The sequence below is a fragment of the Lupinus angustifolius genome, chromosome LG09 (genome assembly GCF_001865875.1).
Source record: "Lupinus angustifolius cultivar Tanjil chromosome LG09, LupAngTanjil_v1.0, whole genome shotgun sequence".
NCBI lineage: Eukaryota > Viridiplantae > Streptophyta > Magnoliopsida > Fabales > Fabaceae > Lupinus > Lupinus angustifolius.
The window spans coordinates 19629341-19648920 of NC_032017.1; the positions used below are offsets into that span (position 1 = coordinate 19629341).

The 19580-nt window shown below is 29.8% G+C and overlaps 2 protein-coding genes across 2 annotated transcripts; one reads left to right on the top strand and one right to left on the bottom strand.

Annotated features, from left to right (window-relative positions):
- On the top strand, positions 12846-15750 carry LOC109357249 (cationic peroxidase 1-like). Its single transcript, XM_019601072.1, has 5 exons — positions 12846-13102; positions 13615-13806; positions 14063-14228; positions 15221-15617; positions 15653-15750. Exons 1-4 carry the CDS (start codon positions 12887-12889, stop codon positions 15604-15606), a joined length of 960 nt encoding a protein of 319 aa, XP_019456617.1. The 5' UTR covers positions 12846-12886; the 3' UTR covers positions 15607-15617; positions 15653-15750.
- Positions 15814-18799, bottom strand: LOC109357248 (cationic peroxidase 1-like). Its single transcript, XM_019601071.1, has 3 exons — positions 18501-18799; positions 18185-18379; positions 15814-16672 (listed from the first exon to the last, which is right to left on the bottom strand). The coding sequence occupies exons 1-3, from the start codon at positions 18720-18722 to the stop codon at positions 15998-16000; spliced, it is 1092 nt and encodes a 363-aa protein (XP_019456616.1). The 5' UTR covers positions 18723-18799; the 3' UTR covers positions 15814-15997.

Sequence of the window (19580 nt, forward strand, 5' to 3'; positions counted from 1 at the left end):
GAAGTAATTTTATCTGAATTAAAAATATTCAACAGATATGTGAGGCTAACTTTCTTAGTGGATATTTTTTATCTATAAGACTCAAACTCAAGACATTTATTAAGAAAATGTATCACTTGATCCAACACTCGTTTTTGGAAAATATATAGAGTTGGCTTATTATTTATCTTTTCTTAAAATATAGCTTTAAGCTCATTGACCTTATTATTTAAATTTGGGCTCATGCTAGGTTATTTAAATTTGGGTGGGATGGGCTTATCCGGCCGAATTCAGCCTACTTAGTTTTCTTTTCCCCCCTTTTTCAGACATTTAGCTTGATAATAACTACTTATAGATAAAAAAATCAGATTGTTTACCGATAAATAAATTTAAAATATGTATGAAAAGTTTTAATTTAGTACAGGAAGATATTTAATTATCAAACTGAATATTTTCCTATATAATAACAAATGTTGACTCAATAAATTTTTAGGGATCAATTTGATTTATTATAATTTTTTTTTTGCAAAAAGTGTCCTAACGATAATATTGAAAGAAATTTTGGATTGTTAAACTAAGTCCATTATTAGTTCTCACACTATTGAATTCATCATTTTTCAATACACATTTCTTTTTCTATCATAATTAGTGCCATTAGGACATTGGTTAATATTTCTCTTAAGAAATAGTTGAGCTCATCAAATGTATATATTCGAATTAATATGTATTAATTTATATTTATTGAATATAATGAAAGATTAAAATTATTATGTTCAAACAATAAACCAACACCAAAATTTAGTCTAAACTTATGCTTTGACTCTAAAGTATAACTTAGACATTAAATGACAAAATTAGAATAAGTCCAACTACATGATTTACGCTGTTGGTGGTTGAAAAATCCTTCTTTGTTTCAGACGACATTTTCATTCATACTTGAAAGCATGTGTGCATAAAAAACATGCGAGTCATGTGTGTATGAAGGGACCGCATCTAATCTTGTATCACAACTTTATAAAATAAAATATAAGGTTACGAAGAAAACTTTGATGTAATAGAGTAAAGAAGATAATTTTATTCCTAAAATTCAAGTTTAACTAATATAGTCAATATAGCAAATATATAAAGATGTTGTTTTTGATGAGTAACACATTAAACAAAATATGATTAGAAATGAATTTAATACAAATAATGTCAATGGCTTCTATTGTAGAAATTAAAAGTTTGTATAATATAATCTAAGGTGATTTGAAAACGTGTGTGAAAGATAGGTAAATGTCCTAGGAAGCAAAGTAAATAAAATAAATTTTAATCCAACTATTAAAGATAAATTAGGATTAAAAAAATTATAGAGAAAATAACTAACAAGAATTATTATTTAATATTATAACAAATTTATGTAACTAAATACTCTAACAAAAATAAGACTTGACTTAAACATTATTGTTTGGTTTTTCCAACACATTATTCCTAACATTTTCTTTTTCATGCATCTTTATATACCAGAAAACGTTTTTGTTATATTTCTGTATGAATATATATATAAAGAAATTAAGGTGGTGGACTTACGGTAACGTGGCCAACCTCTCAATTAAATTTCTTTGCATAGAACGTCTTAATAGTTAAGAGTTTTTTTTAAGAACATAAATATAAAATAAAATAAAGGATCAAGAATCACACTTTGATGCAATAAAATAAAGAAACTAAATTTATTCCCATAATCATCTCATATGGTAAGTTATGAGACTTGAAGTGTGAAATTGTCTGGAATCAAATAAGAAATAAAATGCTCTAACCATTCCTATCTCTTTCTCCTTTATCTCTCATGTATTCAATAGTTAGTGTCAACAATGACTAGTGTCATATAATGTATAAAAAAATTGGATTGAAAAACTAACTCCATTACTTCTTAAAATATTAAATTCACCGTTTTTCATCTTTTTTCTAATTAGAATCATATAATGTATATTTGAGTTAATGTGCATTAATTTATGAGCGTAATATATATATTATAAATATTTATACCAATAAGTACATATTTTATCATTAACTTGTATTAGTTATATTTAAAAATCAATGATGATTAAATATGAGTGATGAATGATATAATAATAATGCAAAAAAAAAAAAAAACCAACACTTATAATGTACATTCATATTTTTCTCTTAATTTATATCATTGAATATGATGAATAATTAAAATCACTATACTCAAACTATAAATTAGCATCAAAATTTAGTCTAATCATGCTCTAACCTATAACTTACATATTAAATGATAAAATTAGAGTGATGGGCTCTATTATTAGTGATGGGCTCTATAATTCCTCTCAATCAGCTTTTGTTCATGACAGGAATATTTTGGATGTCACAGTGGTCATTAATGAAACCATCCATTCGGCAAAGAAGGCTAAAGATGGGTGTTTGCTGCTCAAGGTTGATTTTGAGAAAGCATATGATTCTGTGGATTGGAAGTTTCTTGACTATATGTTGCTTAGGCTTGGGTTTTCAGATAAATGGAGGAAGTGGATTAGTGCTTGTCTTTCATCTACCTCTATGTCTGTTTTGGTTAATGGCACCCCTTCATATCATTTCTCGGTCTCAAAGGGTATTAGACAAGGTGATCTGATGGCTCCTTTCCTTTTCCTTGTAGTTGCAGAAGGATTTGCAGGTTTGGTAAGGCAAGCTAGAGTTGTTGGATTACTTGATGGCTATAAAATTGGTAGACAGGGAGTGGAGGTGTGTGATCTCCAGTTTGCCGATGACACAATTCTTGTGTGCAAACCTTCGGCTTCAAATCTATGGACTATTAAGAGTATCCTTAGATGCTTTGAATTAGCTTCAGGTTTGAGAGTTAATGCCCATAAAAGCTCCTTGTTTTCCATTGCAGTGCCAGATGATTTTATATCAGAAGCGGCGAGATTCTTAGCTTGTAAAATTGGATCCATACAATTCCTTTACTTGGGAATTTCGGTGGGGGCCAACCCAAAAAGATTGACAACGTGGCAGGGCATTATTGAGGTGGTTTCTAAGAGACTCGCATCCTGGAAAAGCAAGCATATTTCTTTTGGTGGTAGGTTAGTCCTTCTTAATTCAATTATGTCTAGCATTCCTACCTACTTGTTATCTCTGTACAAAGCTCCGAAGAAGGTGTTGTCCAAGATTTCTAGCTTGCAAAGGAAATTTCTTTGGGGGAATAAGAGAGGGAGTAAAGGCATTGCTTGGGTGTCTTGGTTGGAGGTATGCAAACCCAAATTTCTTGGGGGATTGGGAGTAAGAGATTTATCTCGTTTCAATAATTCTTTGCTTGGTAAGTGGAGATGGCGTAGATTGGAAGAGAAGGATGCTTTTTGGGTTAAGGTGATTAACTCAAAATATGGGGATGATGTCCTTGCACATGCTAAGAATTCAGATTCTACTTGGTGGAGAGATTTATGTAAAATTGGCTCTAATTTGGAAGACGATGGTGGTTGGTTTGATGAGAACATTTCGAAGGAAATAGGAGATGGAACTCAAACTCTTTTCTGGACAGATATCTGGGTGAGTCATCAAAGGTTGAAAGAGCTTTTTCCTAGATTATTTGCCTTAGCTTTAAATAAAAGGGCAACAGTGGCGGATTGTGGAGGTTGGGTTGATGATGTGTGGACTTGGAAGATTCAATGGCGTCGTCGTGTGTTTGATAGAGAGGAGAGTATGGTTAGTAATATGTATGATTTGATTCGTCATCACTCTTGCAAGAAGGATATCGCTGACAAATGGAGATGGGGTCTTCATGCTTCCGGGAATTATGTGGTGAAGTCGGCTTATCTCATTCAAGTTGATTCAAGTATTATGCCTCTAGGTAACATTTTACTTAAGTCTTGGATTAACTGCGTTCCATCAAAAATATGTTGTTTTGTCTGGAAACTTCTTAGATATAGAATTCCTACAAAGATTGAGCTTTTCAAAAGGCAAGTTATTCTTAGGACTGAGGAATTGAAGTGCATTTTTTGCAAGAACCATGACGAGTCAATTGACCATCTTTTTCTATCTTGTGAGTTTGCTTCTTCTGTTTGGAAAGGTGTTCATTTGTGGCTTCAAGTTGATGAGCCGAAACCTACAACAATCATTGAATCATTAAACATGCATGATGCTATTGATCATAGAACTAGTGGCTCTCAGATGTGGAGGATGATATGGTTTGTTGTTGTGTGGTATATATGGATTATGAGGAATGATGTTATTTTCTCTAATAAGCCAATGAGTTTTATGCACATAATGATCTCATTCAAGTCCGATCTTGGTCTTGGTTTCAATCAAAAGTTGCTCCAACTTCTCTACTCTTTGCTAATTGGTGTAATGACTCAATTGCTTGTATTTCTATTTCGTCTAAAAAGATCAATTTATGATCCTTCTCTTATATTGGGGTGCTTTTTTAATACATTTTCGCTTATAATAAAAAAATGATAAAATTAGAACAAGTCCAACTACATGATTTACGCGGTTGGTTGTTGAAAAATCCTTCTTTATTTCTGACGACATTTTCATCGAAACTTGAAACCATTTGTATCTGAATATTCATCTTCCATATTAAAAGTTTTTTATGCTTTTATATAAAAAACATAAGTCAAATGTGTATATATATAAATAGTTAGTTTTCCGAGTTGCCTCCATACTTTTTCTTTGGTGAACAACCCTCTAACATGAAGTTTCTTTTGTTTCTTCAATGGCTCTTATGCTTGACACTGCTTCTCATTTACACCGTATTTGCTACCAAGTAAGTATTAAGTTGTATTATTCAAATATTTAAATGAAATAGGACTTGTTACTTTAGCTATTAACCATAAGAAAATGTTGAAATGCTTTTTAACTTAAACCCTATTAAACCAGTCATAACTAAATTGTTGTATTTCAAACTTAACTGAGATTGTTTCTTGCATGTTAATTCTTTGACAGTGTACCCTCTTTTTCACGACGTATGGGGGAGTTGAAAACGTGCAATCCACCAATACCAGGAAAGGTCAATGGATCCTCACATATTCCAACAAGGGTAATGAATCTGAATTAAGTTAATCATATTGAATGTATTAAATTTTAACTTGATTTTAATTTATTTTGATCAAAACAATGCAACCTATGTTCGCTATTAATGATTATAAGTTTTAAGAACATATATATAAAATAAAATAGAAGGTTATGAAGAAAACTTTCATGTAATAGAGTAAAGAAGATAATCTTATCCCTTAAGTTGAGCTCATTTGATAAAGGTAGGTATGAGACTTGAAGTGTGAAAGTGTCTTCATTAAAATGCCAGAAAATATGTTCAGATTCTTATTTTCCATTCTGTTTTCCCACTTCCCTCTCCTATGTAAGGTCTTTAGGAACCTTCCCTTAGATTAAAGAAAAAGAGAGTTTTGTCCTACCCCATAAATTATTATATACCTTTTTAGTGAGAGAAATGGAAAGATGAAAGCTAAGGAGAGAAAAATATGCGTTATTTTCCTCATTTGTATGGTTGGTTAGGAACTTAAAATAGAAATATTTATAAGCTTGTTTTTAGAAAGACAAAAACTCCCATATAAAAAGAAACAGAAGCGTGGAGATTTTTTTATCATTTTACATAAAGAGTACTGAGTTCTTTTCCTAGTTTCATTTCACGCTCTCTGTCATTTTAGATAGAATTTGTGTGGATACTAGTATCTTTTTCTCTAAATTAAAATAATAATAGAAAGATGTCTTTTACTTCTCTCCAGTTATTTTTTTATTCAAACTTCTTAATCCTTATTACTAAGTCTTGATTAGAGTTGACTTGTAAAATGATTTATGTCTATTCATCTCCTAGTTTATAAGCTCTTTTATATTATTTTTCAACTAATTTATTAGTTTATTACACAAGTTAGCTTATCTGGCTACCGTATTCGATACCTAGCTAGTTTTTCAATCTTCAGCCTAACTTTTAAGGATTGGTAAGCTTTTCAATCAAATTTAATTTATACGGCCTCTTATGTGTAATCTCCAAAGATACATGCTTTAAACCTGCTGAGTGGTTGAACAAGGTTAGCTTATTTTCAAAGACTATATAGATTGGGCACTTATATAAAAATTGTTTAGTCACTGATAAACTGGTGAATTAATCTTAATATTGGTATGGTATAATAATTATATCAGTTATTTAATTATACTAGTCAAAAACCAACCAAAACTGGTCAAAAGAGGTCATACGACTAGTTTTTAATTTAACCGTATCAATCATACTAGTCAATTTCATTTATTTTTTTTAATGAAAATAACTTATTTTTATCTAATGACGATATGGGGATCAAACACATAACTAATACATTTTTAATCTTCTAAACATAATCTATCATCAAGTGATACATTTTTTGTTTTAACAAATTGTATAATAAAAGTTTTTATTGTCTTATTTATTAATTTTTCAACATTAATCTTAGTAGAAAATATATCTATATATAATTTCATAAGTATGTAGTTTAATCAGTAAACCACCTGTTAAATCACTGTTACAATACCTTGATTGGTTTGATAACCGATATGATATTAATAAAACATTAAAATAGGGTCATCCATAAGCAAATTTCATAAAATATAGCATATCATCGTATTTCAAGCACGATATATAAGTACATTTTTTTAATGAAAACTTTGCTTTTTTTAAAACCTATAAAGTTTGATGTACAAAATACAAGTAACATTGTTCAATAAAATATACCTTGCTCTTATCTACACTAACATTGTAAAATTAACCACAGGATTTTGGACGAATCAGTGATCATCCAGTTAGCCCTCCGCCAAAAGTACGAGGGTCCCCTTCATCAACCCCATAAAGAATCATACAATACAAATTGCAGATTCCTTCTTCCATGTCTATTCAATCTTTGTTCTCTGCTTTGGATGACCAGAAATAAGCATATATGTAATGATTTTTTTTAGCTATATATGTAATAATGTCTTGTCCTTACTTTATTGGTCATGGATTAATGCTAAAGTATCTAGATTTTTTATCCGGTATCAAGTTGGTATTGGAATATAAATGTTATAATACCTACAATGTCTCGGTAAAATGACAAAAGAGAATAAAGTCAATATAAAATGTAGTGTTTGATGAGCAAAAATATTAATTAAGCAAAATATGACCAAGTATGAATACATACATTAATGATAAATTATAGTGACTTCTATTTTAGAAATTAAAAGATTGTATAGTTCTGAGGTGATTTGGGTATGTGTGTGAAAGACCAGTAGAAATAGTAAGGGAAGTAAATTAAATAAATTTTAAACAAACTTTTAAAAATAAATGGAGAGTATGAAAATCCTAGACAAAATAATTAGAAAAAAATTATTGTTGACTTGTGGTAAAGTGGCCAACCTCTTAATTAAATTTATTTAATTTGCATAGAACGTGTTAATAGTTTTTTAATAACATAAATATAAAATAAAAGATCAAGAAGCAAACTTTGATGCAATAATAAAATAAAGAAAAGAATTTGATTCCCATAATCACCTCATGTGGTTAAGTTATGAGAGTTGAAGTGTGAAATTGCCTGGATTCAAATAACAAAAAGAATACTCTAACCTCTCCTATTTCTTTTTCCATTGTCTCTCATGTATTCGATACTTAGTAATTATTCGTTGCAAGGTAAATATAATCATAGTTAAAAAAAGTACTTTTAACGACACTCTAACTTAAAAGTGAATTCAGAGGTAAGACATTTGATATAGAGTTGCATTATTTGAACTACAATTTTTTGATCTTGTTTTGACATAAAAAATCTTTACATTTATTTCTCATTTACTCCATCTCATAGAATATATAAACATTATTACATTCGACACGCACACAAAATTAGTCTCCAACGTTCGGAGTCAATATATCATCTTCCTAGAATGTCTGGTGCATTGAAGATCCTATTACCTAATTTTTTGTGCACTTTTTATGATGAGGTATTTCACGAACGGCTTCCAACGTAAGAAGTAAATTCATAATGAGACAAAACATCATCAACTATAGATGGACTTGATGAAACTCTTGTGGTAACGTTTTGGAGGAGTAGGAAGAAGTGTTATTAAATTGTGTTATTTTTTAAAGAGAAAAGGTCGTGTAAATATGTATGTATGACGTTATATTGGGAGATAATGAGATTTTTATAATTTTATTTTATACAAAATAATTACTTCGGTTTATTCAATATTTTGTGGGTTGTTTCCAAATGTATGTTTCTGCATAAGTTTTTCTTTTCTCTTTTTAAATTATCATGTCCTTATTTTATTTCTTGCAATTTATAAATTTAAGAATGTTTCTTTGATGCAATGTCGTTTTTTGTTACGTAAAAATTATTATACAATTTTAATTTATAAATATCTTTCTTATGTAAATGTAATTTTAGAGAATAAAAAAATGGATTATATAGATATTCTTAGTTGACTGCAAAAATCATGTTCAAAGTAAAAAAAAATTAAATTTTATAAAAAAGAATATAAAAAATTTAAAAAAGAAAATTCTTAGAAAAGAAGTTATTAAAATGAATGAAAGAAAATGGTTTAGAAAAATAGTACTGTTAAGCATATCATGAATTTGAAGCATTGTAATGTAAAATATAAAGAGTTTGAAGAGATTATGTTGATAGATGTAATGTAAAATGAATGAAGGATTGTTTCATACACAACCTATTATATTTTATCTTTGGTTTTATTTCTTTCTCTTTGGTTACAACTGATAATAAACCGAACTAATTTGTTATTTGTTCGAAACTTGACTCGTTATTTAGCTTAACAAATAAATTTGATTTATGAACTAAATAAATTGAACCAAATTGAGTTCTCGTTTGTCTCGTTTCTAGCCATATCATTTATACTTCTATCTTTTCTTCTTATCTAGCTTATGCAAGACCAAAAATCATATGGTGTAAGGTTGCTGGATCTTCAAATACAATATAAGACCAAAAATTTCTTAGCTCAAGCCATATCTGCTTATAGTCAAAGTGAGAAAAGTTAGAAGAGTATTTGAATAGAAGAATCTCACTTTTACCTCTCTTATACAAGAAGAATGTGAAAATGATATTATAATTGTTTTGCATATAAAACATTTTTTTGAAGATTGTCTGGTTGTTGTTTTTTTCAATATTTGAGAGTTTTTGATGTTAAAATTTGATATCCTTTTTTCTTTTGCATTGCACACATGAGTTTTTGTAGATCTAGTTTCATCATATCTTACTTTGGTGCTCCTTGTCACGTTACAACACCATTTAATTTAACTATGAATTAATCCAAGAGACAAACAAAATTAATATTTGATACAAGTAGGAATTTTCTTCATTAATTAAAAGACAAATACTATAAAAATAAAGGTAAAAATTACATGATAAGACATTTTTATTTTTTTACATATAATAAAATAACATTTTTATCACAAAAAATACAAGAAAAAACAAGTATATAAAAACAAGTATATACATTTCTATTAATAGAGAGGATCCGAATCTTTATTCGTTTGATACTTGGCCGTATGATAAAAATAAAGGTGTTTTTCTGAATGTGCAACCTATAACATTTGAAAAATTGCAAATCTGAATTGAGAATTAACACTATTTATCCACATAAAATTTATAAATAGATCAACTCCTTATATAAACCTGTCATTAACTTTTTTAAATGAGCCATAAGGCCACATTAGAAAAGCCTATAGGAATAATTTATTAGTCAAATTTATGATGTATGGGTCAAAACGGTATAGAATCCACCAACCCAATAACAATCACTTCACCGGTTGATACAAAATTCATCAATTGATAGCTGCCTGCCACTGAAAATGCCAAAGTGAAATCAAATACTACAAGTTGTTGGGTTTGACTATTATTTGCTCAAGAAAATCATTATTTGTTTGTTACCAGCATTTAAACTTACTTAATAGACCTGTGAGATCGGTATTCAATATCTAAATTCAGATTCCAACATTTACATAGTTTCCTCTTTGCTTCCCATAAAAAAACTTTTCCTATAAAAAATGTACTTCAATTTCGCTTGACGGATAATTAATATAACTAATTAATATTTGAAAACATGTATCAATTCAAATCCTTAGTTTATTCAGTGTAATTGTCCGGTTTGAATTTAGTTGTTAACACTTAATGTGTTGCAACTCTTTTTTATTTACTTTTTTTTTAGTTTAAGCTTAGAAAAAAGGTGTTAGATGTGAGCATTTGGTTCCTCCCCTAACACCTCTTCTCTAAAATATTTACATAATCAATACACCATCTACTAGTTTAATATATGAATAACGGACGATATCTTAGACAATATAAAAATAAGTATACGTGTACATATTAAATCACATTTTTAATGTCCCTTGTTAAATACTTGCACTAGTGCATTTTAAAAGAGGATAGCCATGGTATGTGAGTAAGTGGGGGTGGTGTTGGCTTAGTGGAATGAGTTGGTAGTCTTCCATATACATCATTATTTTCTATTTTCATGTTTTCTTGCAAATTGAAACGGAACTCCATTGCTTAGTGTAACTAGCATAAAAGTTACGCTTAGGGTAGTGTGATAATCAGTCTCTAGTGACGAAAAAAGTGTCCCTTTTGTCAATAGTGATAATCTCAACATGCATATGCTGCTAACTTCTAAGTGTTGATTAGTTAAGGTTATCTCCACCAGCTTTTGTTTCGAATTAACTTAATATACATTTTTCACCTGCTCAATTATTATTGAAACACCGGGAAGAATGTTCAAATGTTTGGTGGATTCGCACAAATTTGTATTCAAGTTTCATAATTTTGTTGACTAGTTAGATTCCTATATATGATAGCATGTTCACATTCATGCATGCACACTCCAAACTTCACAAGGTTGGAGCTATCTCAATCATGTTTGACTTAGCATACATGTTAAGTGGAACACTAAGGAAAGGTTAAAGTAAAACCAAAGTAAAGAGAGTATGAAATAAAGTTATTGTGATTCATATGGGACATCCCTCTTGGCATATGTTAATTATTAAAATGTTGAGTTAGTTAAGAGGGTATACTTAATAATTGATGACTTGACAAACAAAAGGTATCCTTAATAGTGTGTTATGAGTTAGAGATATTCTAAAAGTGGGGAAAGCTGTAATTAAGATGTAAATATTTAGATTAAATCTGGATTTATAAACATAAAATCAGTGATATTCTATTAACAAAGGATTTGGTTTGGTATTATCACATTATTTAGGAATCGTGATTGTATTATTCTAGGTCCCTTGAAGATTTTTACTCAAATTTGAATCTTCGTCCATATAAAACCTTGACTCAGTTACTCAAAATACTTCACAGAGATGTAAACACAAATCATTTATAGTTATATACATAAATTATACTAACCTTGCATGAGAAAGTAAATGACCTAATGAAATTTATATACATATATTATACTAATCTTGCCATGTGTTTATAAATTTAAAATTAAAGGCTTAATTTTTTATATTTCCTAGGTCATTTGAGATATAAATAATGTATCAACTAAAATCACATATAATAATGAAAGTAAATGACGTAATGGAACTTATAACCTAATCCCACATTTGGCCATACTAAACGTTTAATTATTTGTGAATTGTAGTGGAGAAAAAAGTGAAAGAAATTTGACTATAACTAGAATTTGGGTGGTGTTGTTGACACTTCAAAATGTTTAATTACACTCCCTATTAATTAATTATTTTTTATTTTATAAAATTATGATTAATTAAATAAAAATGTGAATATACATTTGATAATTGCATTATTGGCAAAAGACAAGGAAATATGATTAGTGAAAGTAAATGAGGTGAAGAAAATTATAGCAGATATACATTAGGATTGACATTTTGTGTAAGACATTGCTTGTCTACCATTTTTCTAATGATCTAGAGCCAAAACTTCACTTTTATTGTCTCTACCATCTGCTGCATTAACTTTTGAGTTAAATTGAAGATGATATTATTCCTAGCAAATCATATATATTAGATTGTTGCTAATCATATGATACTCAAAAACTTCCAACACTTATTATTAATTAGCTAATCCATGTGAATGATAAAATTGTGGTAGAACTTCCGAGCATATTATCAAATAGAATTTACGATACTTTTTTTTAATTGACATATTGTTCAATCTATAAAATTAGGCTATCTTTTAAGCCTGCACGTAATGTTCCATGCACAATTCACTTTCTTCTTTTATTCATATATACAGTAATCTTTACAGTGCCTTTTTTCTCATATTAAAGAGTTTATGTTAGCAGTGATTTCTTTTCTTATCGATGATCATGTCAATGTTAATTATATTATTATGTTGTATTTGTAGTGAGGTTTATTTCGATGATGTCTTTTCTCTCATTGAAGAATTATGTCAGTAATGACTTATTTTCTCATTGATGATTATTCCAATTGTTATTATTCTAATGATTACTCTTCTCACCCACGATCATTTCGGTTGCACCTTTTGTCACAGTGGTAATTCGTGATTGTCTTTCATATTGACGATCATCCTAATGTTGATTAAATGCAGATTTTGTAGTTCACATCACATTTTAACAATTTTTATGGAGATCATATAATTATTTGATTATTTTTATTTTGAAAGAAACTATTTATAACAAGCTTAAAACTTACTAAGGTTTAGTTTGATTTGATTATCTTATTAGTTATTGTTTGAATCATTACTATAGTAAAGACTTTTTCCTATATAATAAACTACTTAAACTAACTCATATTTTAATTTGACTAATATTTATAATCCTAAACTTTCAGAACAGCTTAATTACTTCTTTCAAGCTTTTTGGCAGTTCTGAAATCATGCATGCTTCCTATTGTTTCCATACTATGGTTCACTATAAATAAAGCTTTAGCAGCAGTGTTTACTTAGCAAATGCAAAGGGCCATATCTATTGTGTCAAAATGGGTCTTATTCACTCACTTTCTCACATATTGTGCTTCTTTACTTTGTTATCCTTGTTTGCCATAACCTCTTCTCAGCTAACTTCATATTGCTATGAAACAACATGTCCAAGAGCCATATCTATAATCAAATCTGCAGTCTTCACTGCAGTTGCCAAAGAAGATCGCATGGGCGCTTCCTTGCTCCGTCTTCATTTCCACGATTGCTTTGTTAATGCATGTTTCTCTTATCCTTTTCGTCTCACACTTTCATTCCCATGCATAAATAAATTACGATAATATGTAACTACTCATGCATTTTTTGTCAAACTTATCAAAAATACTTACACAAAAAATACCATTTTTTTTGTTCCTTGATGTAGTAAATATCTAACTACTCATGCATGGTTTGAGCTTTCTGGGTGCAACTACCTGTCACTAATCACGTCCTTGATAACTACGAGTGCAATTTTTAATTCAACCTGGTTGAAATTTGTTTGGTACAGGAGTTGATTGAATTTAATTATAGCACAACACGTGGAAAATTAGCTAGAGGCAATTTTCACGGGACATGGTTGTGAATAGAGCACAAAATTGAATGATATCTAATCTTAACTTGTGAAATAGTCGTGAACTATTTACAAGTTCTCATTAATTGTCATGCAGAAAGTGGATCGAAATATTAGGTTTAACCAATATACCTTCATATGAAACTTGATTAATTATATTTTATGGATAAAACTTTGTAGGGATGTGATGCATCTGTTCTATTAGATGACACTTCGAGCTTTACAGGAGAGAAATCAGCTGGTGCAAATGTGAATTCTCTGAGAGGTTTTGATGTAATTGATGATATTAAAACTCAAGTGGAGAATGCTTGTCCTGGAGTTGTTTCTTGTGCAGATATTCTAGCCATTGCTGCCCGTGACGCTGTTGTTGCAGTGAGTTTAATACTTAATACTTAGCACCATAACTAAATAGATAATGGTGGTATGAATATTTGTTAGCTTAAGTTCCACTAAAATCTTATAGAACTTTGTAGACTACATAAACAACTTTTTAGATATAAACTATTTAGAACTGTTGTTAGACACAGTGATATGTAGTGACATTTTGATTCAGAAAATTATTCATATTTTAATTGTAGATGTTATTTAGTCAAAGCTTTAAGTGACTGATACGTTATTATAATCTCAGCTGGGAGGTCCATCATGGAATGTTGGGTTAGGCAGAAGAGATTCAACCACGGCAAGTAAAGATGATGCCACTAAGGATATTCCATCTCCTCTAATGGATCTTAATGACCTCATTTCTGCTTTTGCAAATAAGGGTTTTAACACCAAGGAGATGGTAGCCCTCTCAGGTAAATTCAAAACAACAAAAAATATATTGCTTCACCCCTTTTAAATGTGATTGAGTGAAATTTTTCCACACCAACGATCATCATTAAGTTTAAATGACTTAAAACTAAAAATCTATTCAAAAGAAAGTTTATATCAATAATCTTCATCATCCTATTTTGTCAACTCTGCATTTAATACACATATAGGTCAATAATTTTTTATAATATGATGATCAACAATGTAAAACTAGTTTATGTAAATATATCTACTTTAAATTTTTATAAGTACATTAAAAGAGTGATGGGCCAAACCCACTTAACCTTCCTATTGAAGTAGTACCAATCCCAAATGTTAACTCTGAACAGCCAACACCCAATATTTTGAGCTTCATGTATGCACTACTTCATAATCAGTGGATATATAAAAAAATCCAATATTTCCCAACATATTGAAATTAAATTGCTTTTATTAGTCTATTGTTAATTAATTGGGTTTTACATGGATAAGTAACTTAGAACTATAAATTCAAACATTTTAAGTTTTTCAATCTTAACCCATAAAATCCATTAAATTTCAGCATATTAGAAATTATTGGATTTTTTGATATATGTAATGGTCATGACTTATGAAGTGATATATGGAGCCCAAATGAGTGTTGACTATTAGGACTTATCATTGGGACTTGATACTACTTTAATAAATGGGAGTTCAGTTTAGCAAAACCCTAATTAATTAAAAAAAAGATTATCTATTCCAAAATATTCATGTCTTAATAGTCTAAGCTAATCGCATTTTGTCAAGTAATATAACAAATTATTTTATGTTTTTATGATTTTTCATTTTAATTAGTCGACATTCTTTAATTAATTTGTGACATGATTTGAACATAAAAGATGGACAGGTAATCTCTACTCAATTAATTAATAATCCTAAAAAATCATCTGAACATTAACATAAGTACACAATTAAGTAAAGTGTTCTTATGCAACTCTCACCTTTTTCATGTATATAGGAGCTCATACAACGGGACAAGCAAGATGTCAATTATTTCGAGGCCGAATTTACAATGAAACAAACATAGAATCAAATTTTGCAACATCAGTGAAGCCAAAGTGTCCAAGCACTGGTGGTGACAGTAACCTTTCCCCACTTGATATCACCACTAATGTGATATTTGACAATGCTTATTTCAAGAATCTTGTTAACCAAAAAGGACTTTTACATTCAGATCAACAACTCTATAGTGGTGGTTCCACGGACACACATGTCACTACCTATAGCAACAACCCTACAACTTTCTATGCAGACTTTGCAAGTGCCATGGTCAAAATGGGAAACCTTAGTCCATTAACTGGGAAAAGTGGCCAGATTCGTACTAATTGCCACAAAGTTAACTAAAACTTAGAATATAAGATGACCAAATTAAATATATATGCTCATTTAGTCACACTACTCTTTTATGTATGTCCAGTCTAGTGATAATGATCCAAGAATTTGAAGTGTAATGTGGTCATCAAGAAGCTTTGTTATGTTAAGGGAGTATAAATAATAGTATTTTGAATTTTTTTGCTTGCTAATTAATTAATGATGATAAGAACTTTAACAAACCACAGAATTTGCCTTAAGGCTTTACTCGAGCCTTAACTTTACATCATCATTCATAAAGAGACACTAACTTTGTGTTTTATCCGTAGCACCTTTACATTTCCCTAGAATGCTTTTCTTTTGCATGGTTCATCAATTAGTCAATGGTAGAGAAATATCTTATTGTTAACAACAAATGTATTTTTTATAACATATAGAGAAATATAAAAATTATCATAACTTTGAAAGAAAAAGTTTCTCCATCTTCACCCTTCTTCATAATTTTGTGACCCAGGCTTGTAATGTGAAGTTTTAGTCCGTAGTTGACTTTTCTACAATCACACCTAATCTCACCCTGATTTCCAGTGAGAGGCTTCATGTTACCCATCTTAATCATGGAAGCTCCAAAGTCTTTAGCAAAAGCATAAGAGTTTTTGCTATAAAACTGCACCAATTTGTCACTTTCACTACCATCATCTTTGAAGAGCTCTTGATCAGAATGAAGAAGACCCTTTTTGTACAATAAAGAAGTATAGTATGTGGTATCAAATCTTGCAGGAGTTGAATCAAGTGATGCTAAATTATTATTACCACCAATTTGAGAGCATATTTTACACAAAGTGGCTGCAAATTTATGGTCTATGTTGGTGTCATTGAAGATCCTGTTGTTGAAAGCACTGCATTGGGCAAAACCAATGGTGTGGCTACCAGAGAGAACTACAAGGTCTTTAAGGTTCAGCCCATGAGAGTGGAAAGTAGAAAGTAACTGTGGGAAGCTGAAAAATGGGGCTGGGATATTGGTATTTGCAGCATCTCTTGATGCAATTCTTGTATCTCTTCTGCCTAATAACACTTCGTACCAATATTTTTGTCCTCCTAACTGTTAACAGAAACACAATTTCTTAATCTTTGGTGTATAAGAATGTTATTTCTGGTATTATCTGTCTCAATTCTTATCTTACTTAATGTTCTCATCCATTAAAAAATCTTATTTAATTAAAAATAAAAATTATAATAATAGAAATTATATGATCTTTCCCCTTTCTTACCCTGTGTAATTTTTTTTTTACATTTTTAATCTAGAGTTACGCCTTGAAGACTTTTTGTACAATTTTAAGTTTTATAGGGAAAGGATGAGGGTATAAAATTATTTGATTACCGGACTATATATTTTTAATCTTTATCATCATATATATATTGAAATTTGAGGAGTAAAATCAGAAGTGAAGCTGATTGAAAAAAATAAGTCATCCAAAGAAAAAATTAACCCATCATATATAAGTGTGGACATCTTTTGCTCCATATACCATAGCTTTATATAATAATTAATTATTAAATTATCAACTGAAATATATTTTTCATTCAATTATCAACTCAATAGCTAAACAAATAAGGATTGCAACTATAAGTTTATTTTTTTTAAAATAAGCAAAAACTACATAATTTAAGTTGTACTATACAAGGGGAAGTATACTCTACAAAGCATTCTATACTTTGTGTTGTAAAATGAAAAATCAATAAAGTTTTGTATAAATAAATTTTCTCTTTGAAACTAGATATTCTCATGCCATGAATTCTACTTTTTTTGAAACATAATTCTTTAAAAGCAAAATTTAATTATTTAAACTATATGACAAAATGGAAGCAATCCTTCTAAGTGGGATTCCAACCAAGATATAATAAAAACAAAACCATGTAAGTGAATTATTTAAGAGGAATGTTATTGTGAGGGTGGATGATTTGGTTTGTACTTTTTGTCATAATCATATCGAATCTATTGACCACCTATTTATATCTTGTGACTTTGTTTCAAGTATTTGGAGAGGTTTTTATTCTTGGTTACAAATCCCTGTGATAAATCATTCGTCAACTCTAGACTCCTTCAAGCTTCATGAGGCCCTTCGCGGTGGAAGATGTTTAAAAGTGTGGAGAATGCTTTGGTTTGCGGTGTTTTGGTCTGTGTGGCTTATGAGAAATGAAGCGATTTTTTTGGACAAGACTCCAAGTTATGTGCATCTATTTGATCTAATTCAAACTAGATCTTGGATTTGGTTCTCTTCTTTTGTTTCTATTAATGTATTATCTTTATCTTTTGCAAATTGGTGTATAAATCCAAAACTTTGTATACAACTTTGCTCTACAAAGTTGACCGCTTGATCTCTTTTGTATTGGGTGGGCACCCCTTGTGCTCGTTTTAATACAATTTTCCTTTATCAAAAAAAACTACTTCTTTACCTTTTCTCTTCTCTCTACCCTTTTCCCATATTAAAAAAGGTGTTCAGTATATGTGCATAGAAATGAGGCATAGCAGGTTTAATTAATATTTTTCTTGAAGTTATAAGATGACATTCAACCAAAACAAGGTAGAAAGGTTTGGATATATAACACTCACAATGGCTACAGAATCACGAGCTGCAATAGCCAAGATATCAGCACATGATACTACAGGGCATTTGCAAACTTTATCAACAGCTTCTTTAATCTCATCAACCACTTCAAACCCTCTCAATGAGTTTCTATTTGGTAGTGCACTTTTCTCGCCCACAAACAAAGGAGTATCATCTAGTAGAACTGATGCATCACAACCCTGTAAATAGTTTGCATAAATGGAAATTTTAGGGCATATATAATACATGTCATAACTCATACCTAGTTCTCATTTTTCAAACTTTATGCTATGGGTTCTTAGAACATGTATGTAAACTCACATTAACAAAGCAGTCATGGAAGTGCATACGCAGTAAAGATGCTCCTATACGGTGCTCACTAATAATTGCTTTCTCAACAATAGACCTTATAGTTGGCAATGCTTGAGGGCAAACTTTGTCATAATATTCAGAACTCAAATTTGCATGTGTAGGGATAACATATAATGTTACAAAAGGAACCATAACAAGCACGACCAAGTATTGGACATGAGAAGAAGACATTGTGTTATGCTTGTATGTGGTTTTCAGGTAACATATTATTGATTTGTGAGTAACAAATAGTTACATGGAGGGTTTATATATAGAGGGAATGAGTAGCATCTAGCACCATATTAATATGGTCAATTTTTTTAATGAGCTTTTTGATATGTATATAGAGATAAAAATAATTTGATTTGGTGAAATAAAAATGGTAGAATTTGACATCTAATATTAGCATGATTGCACAAAACCCATGCCAACTCTTAGATATAGTCTATGGGGGTATATGATACATATACACAAGTTTGGAATTTATATAAATTTATATATGGCCGGTTAAAAGAATTATTAATGCGTTTACAGCTAAAAATAATCATAATTAAATTTTAAGGTACTTTCCATCCTCGAGTACTGGTTAATGAGAGTGGGAATCTATTGTTTTGTTGGTAAAAAACAAAAGAAAACATAATGGTTAATGACGATATTTAATTTCCTCTACTTTTCACTTTAGTATCTATGATGTAACATAATATCCATGCATATAGGGTATAAAATCTTTCTATACATAACATCAGAGCTAGATGTGATTCAAAAATGAATTAGAGGTGGCAGTTAATTCACAAGTAATATATAAATTGCATACATAGTATTACGTAATCAGATAGAATTGACATTTAGGGTTCAAAGTTAATTAGAATATAGATGGTGTACTAATTAAAATTTCTACTCTTAAAAAAGAACAAAAAGTCTTAATTTCCTTCCAATCCACACATTTTACTATATTGATTATGGATTGATTGGACGTTCGTAGCTCCCATATAGTGCAAAAAAGTTAAAATGCATTAATTAGATGAATGAGTATCAATAATAATGTTGACC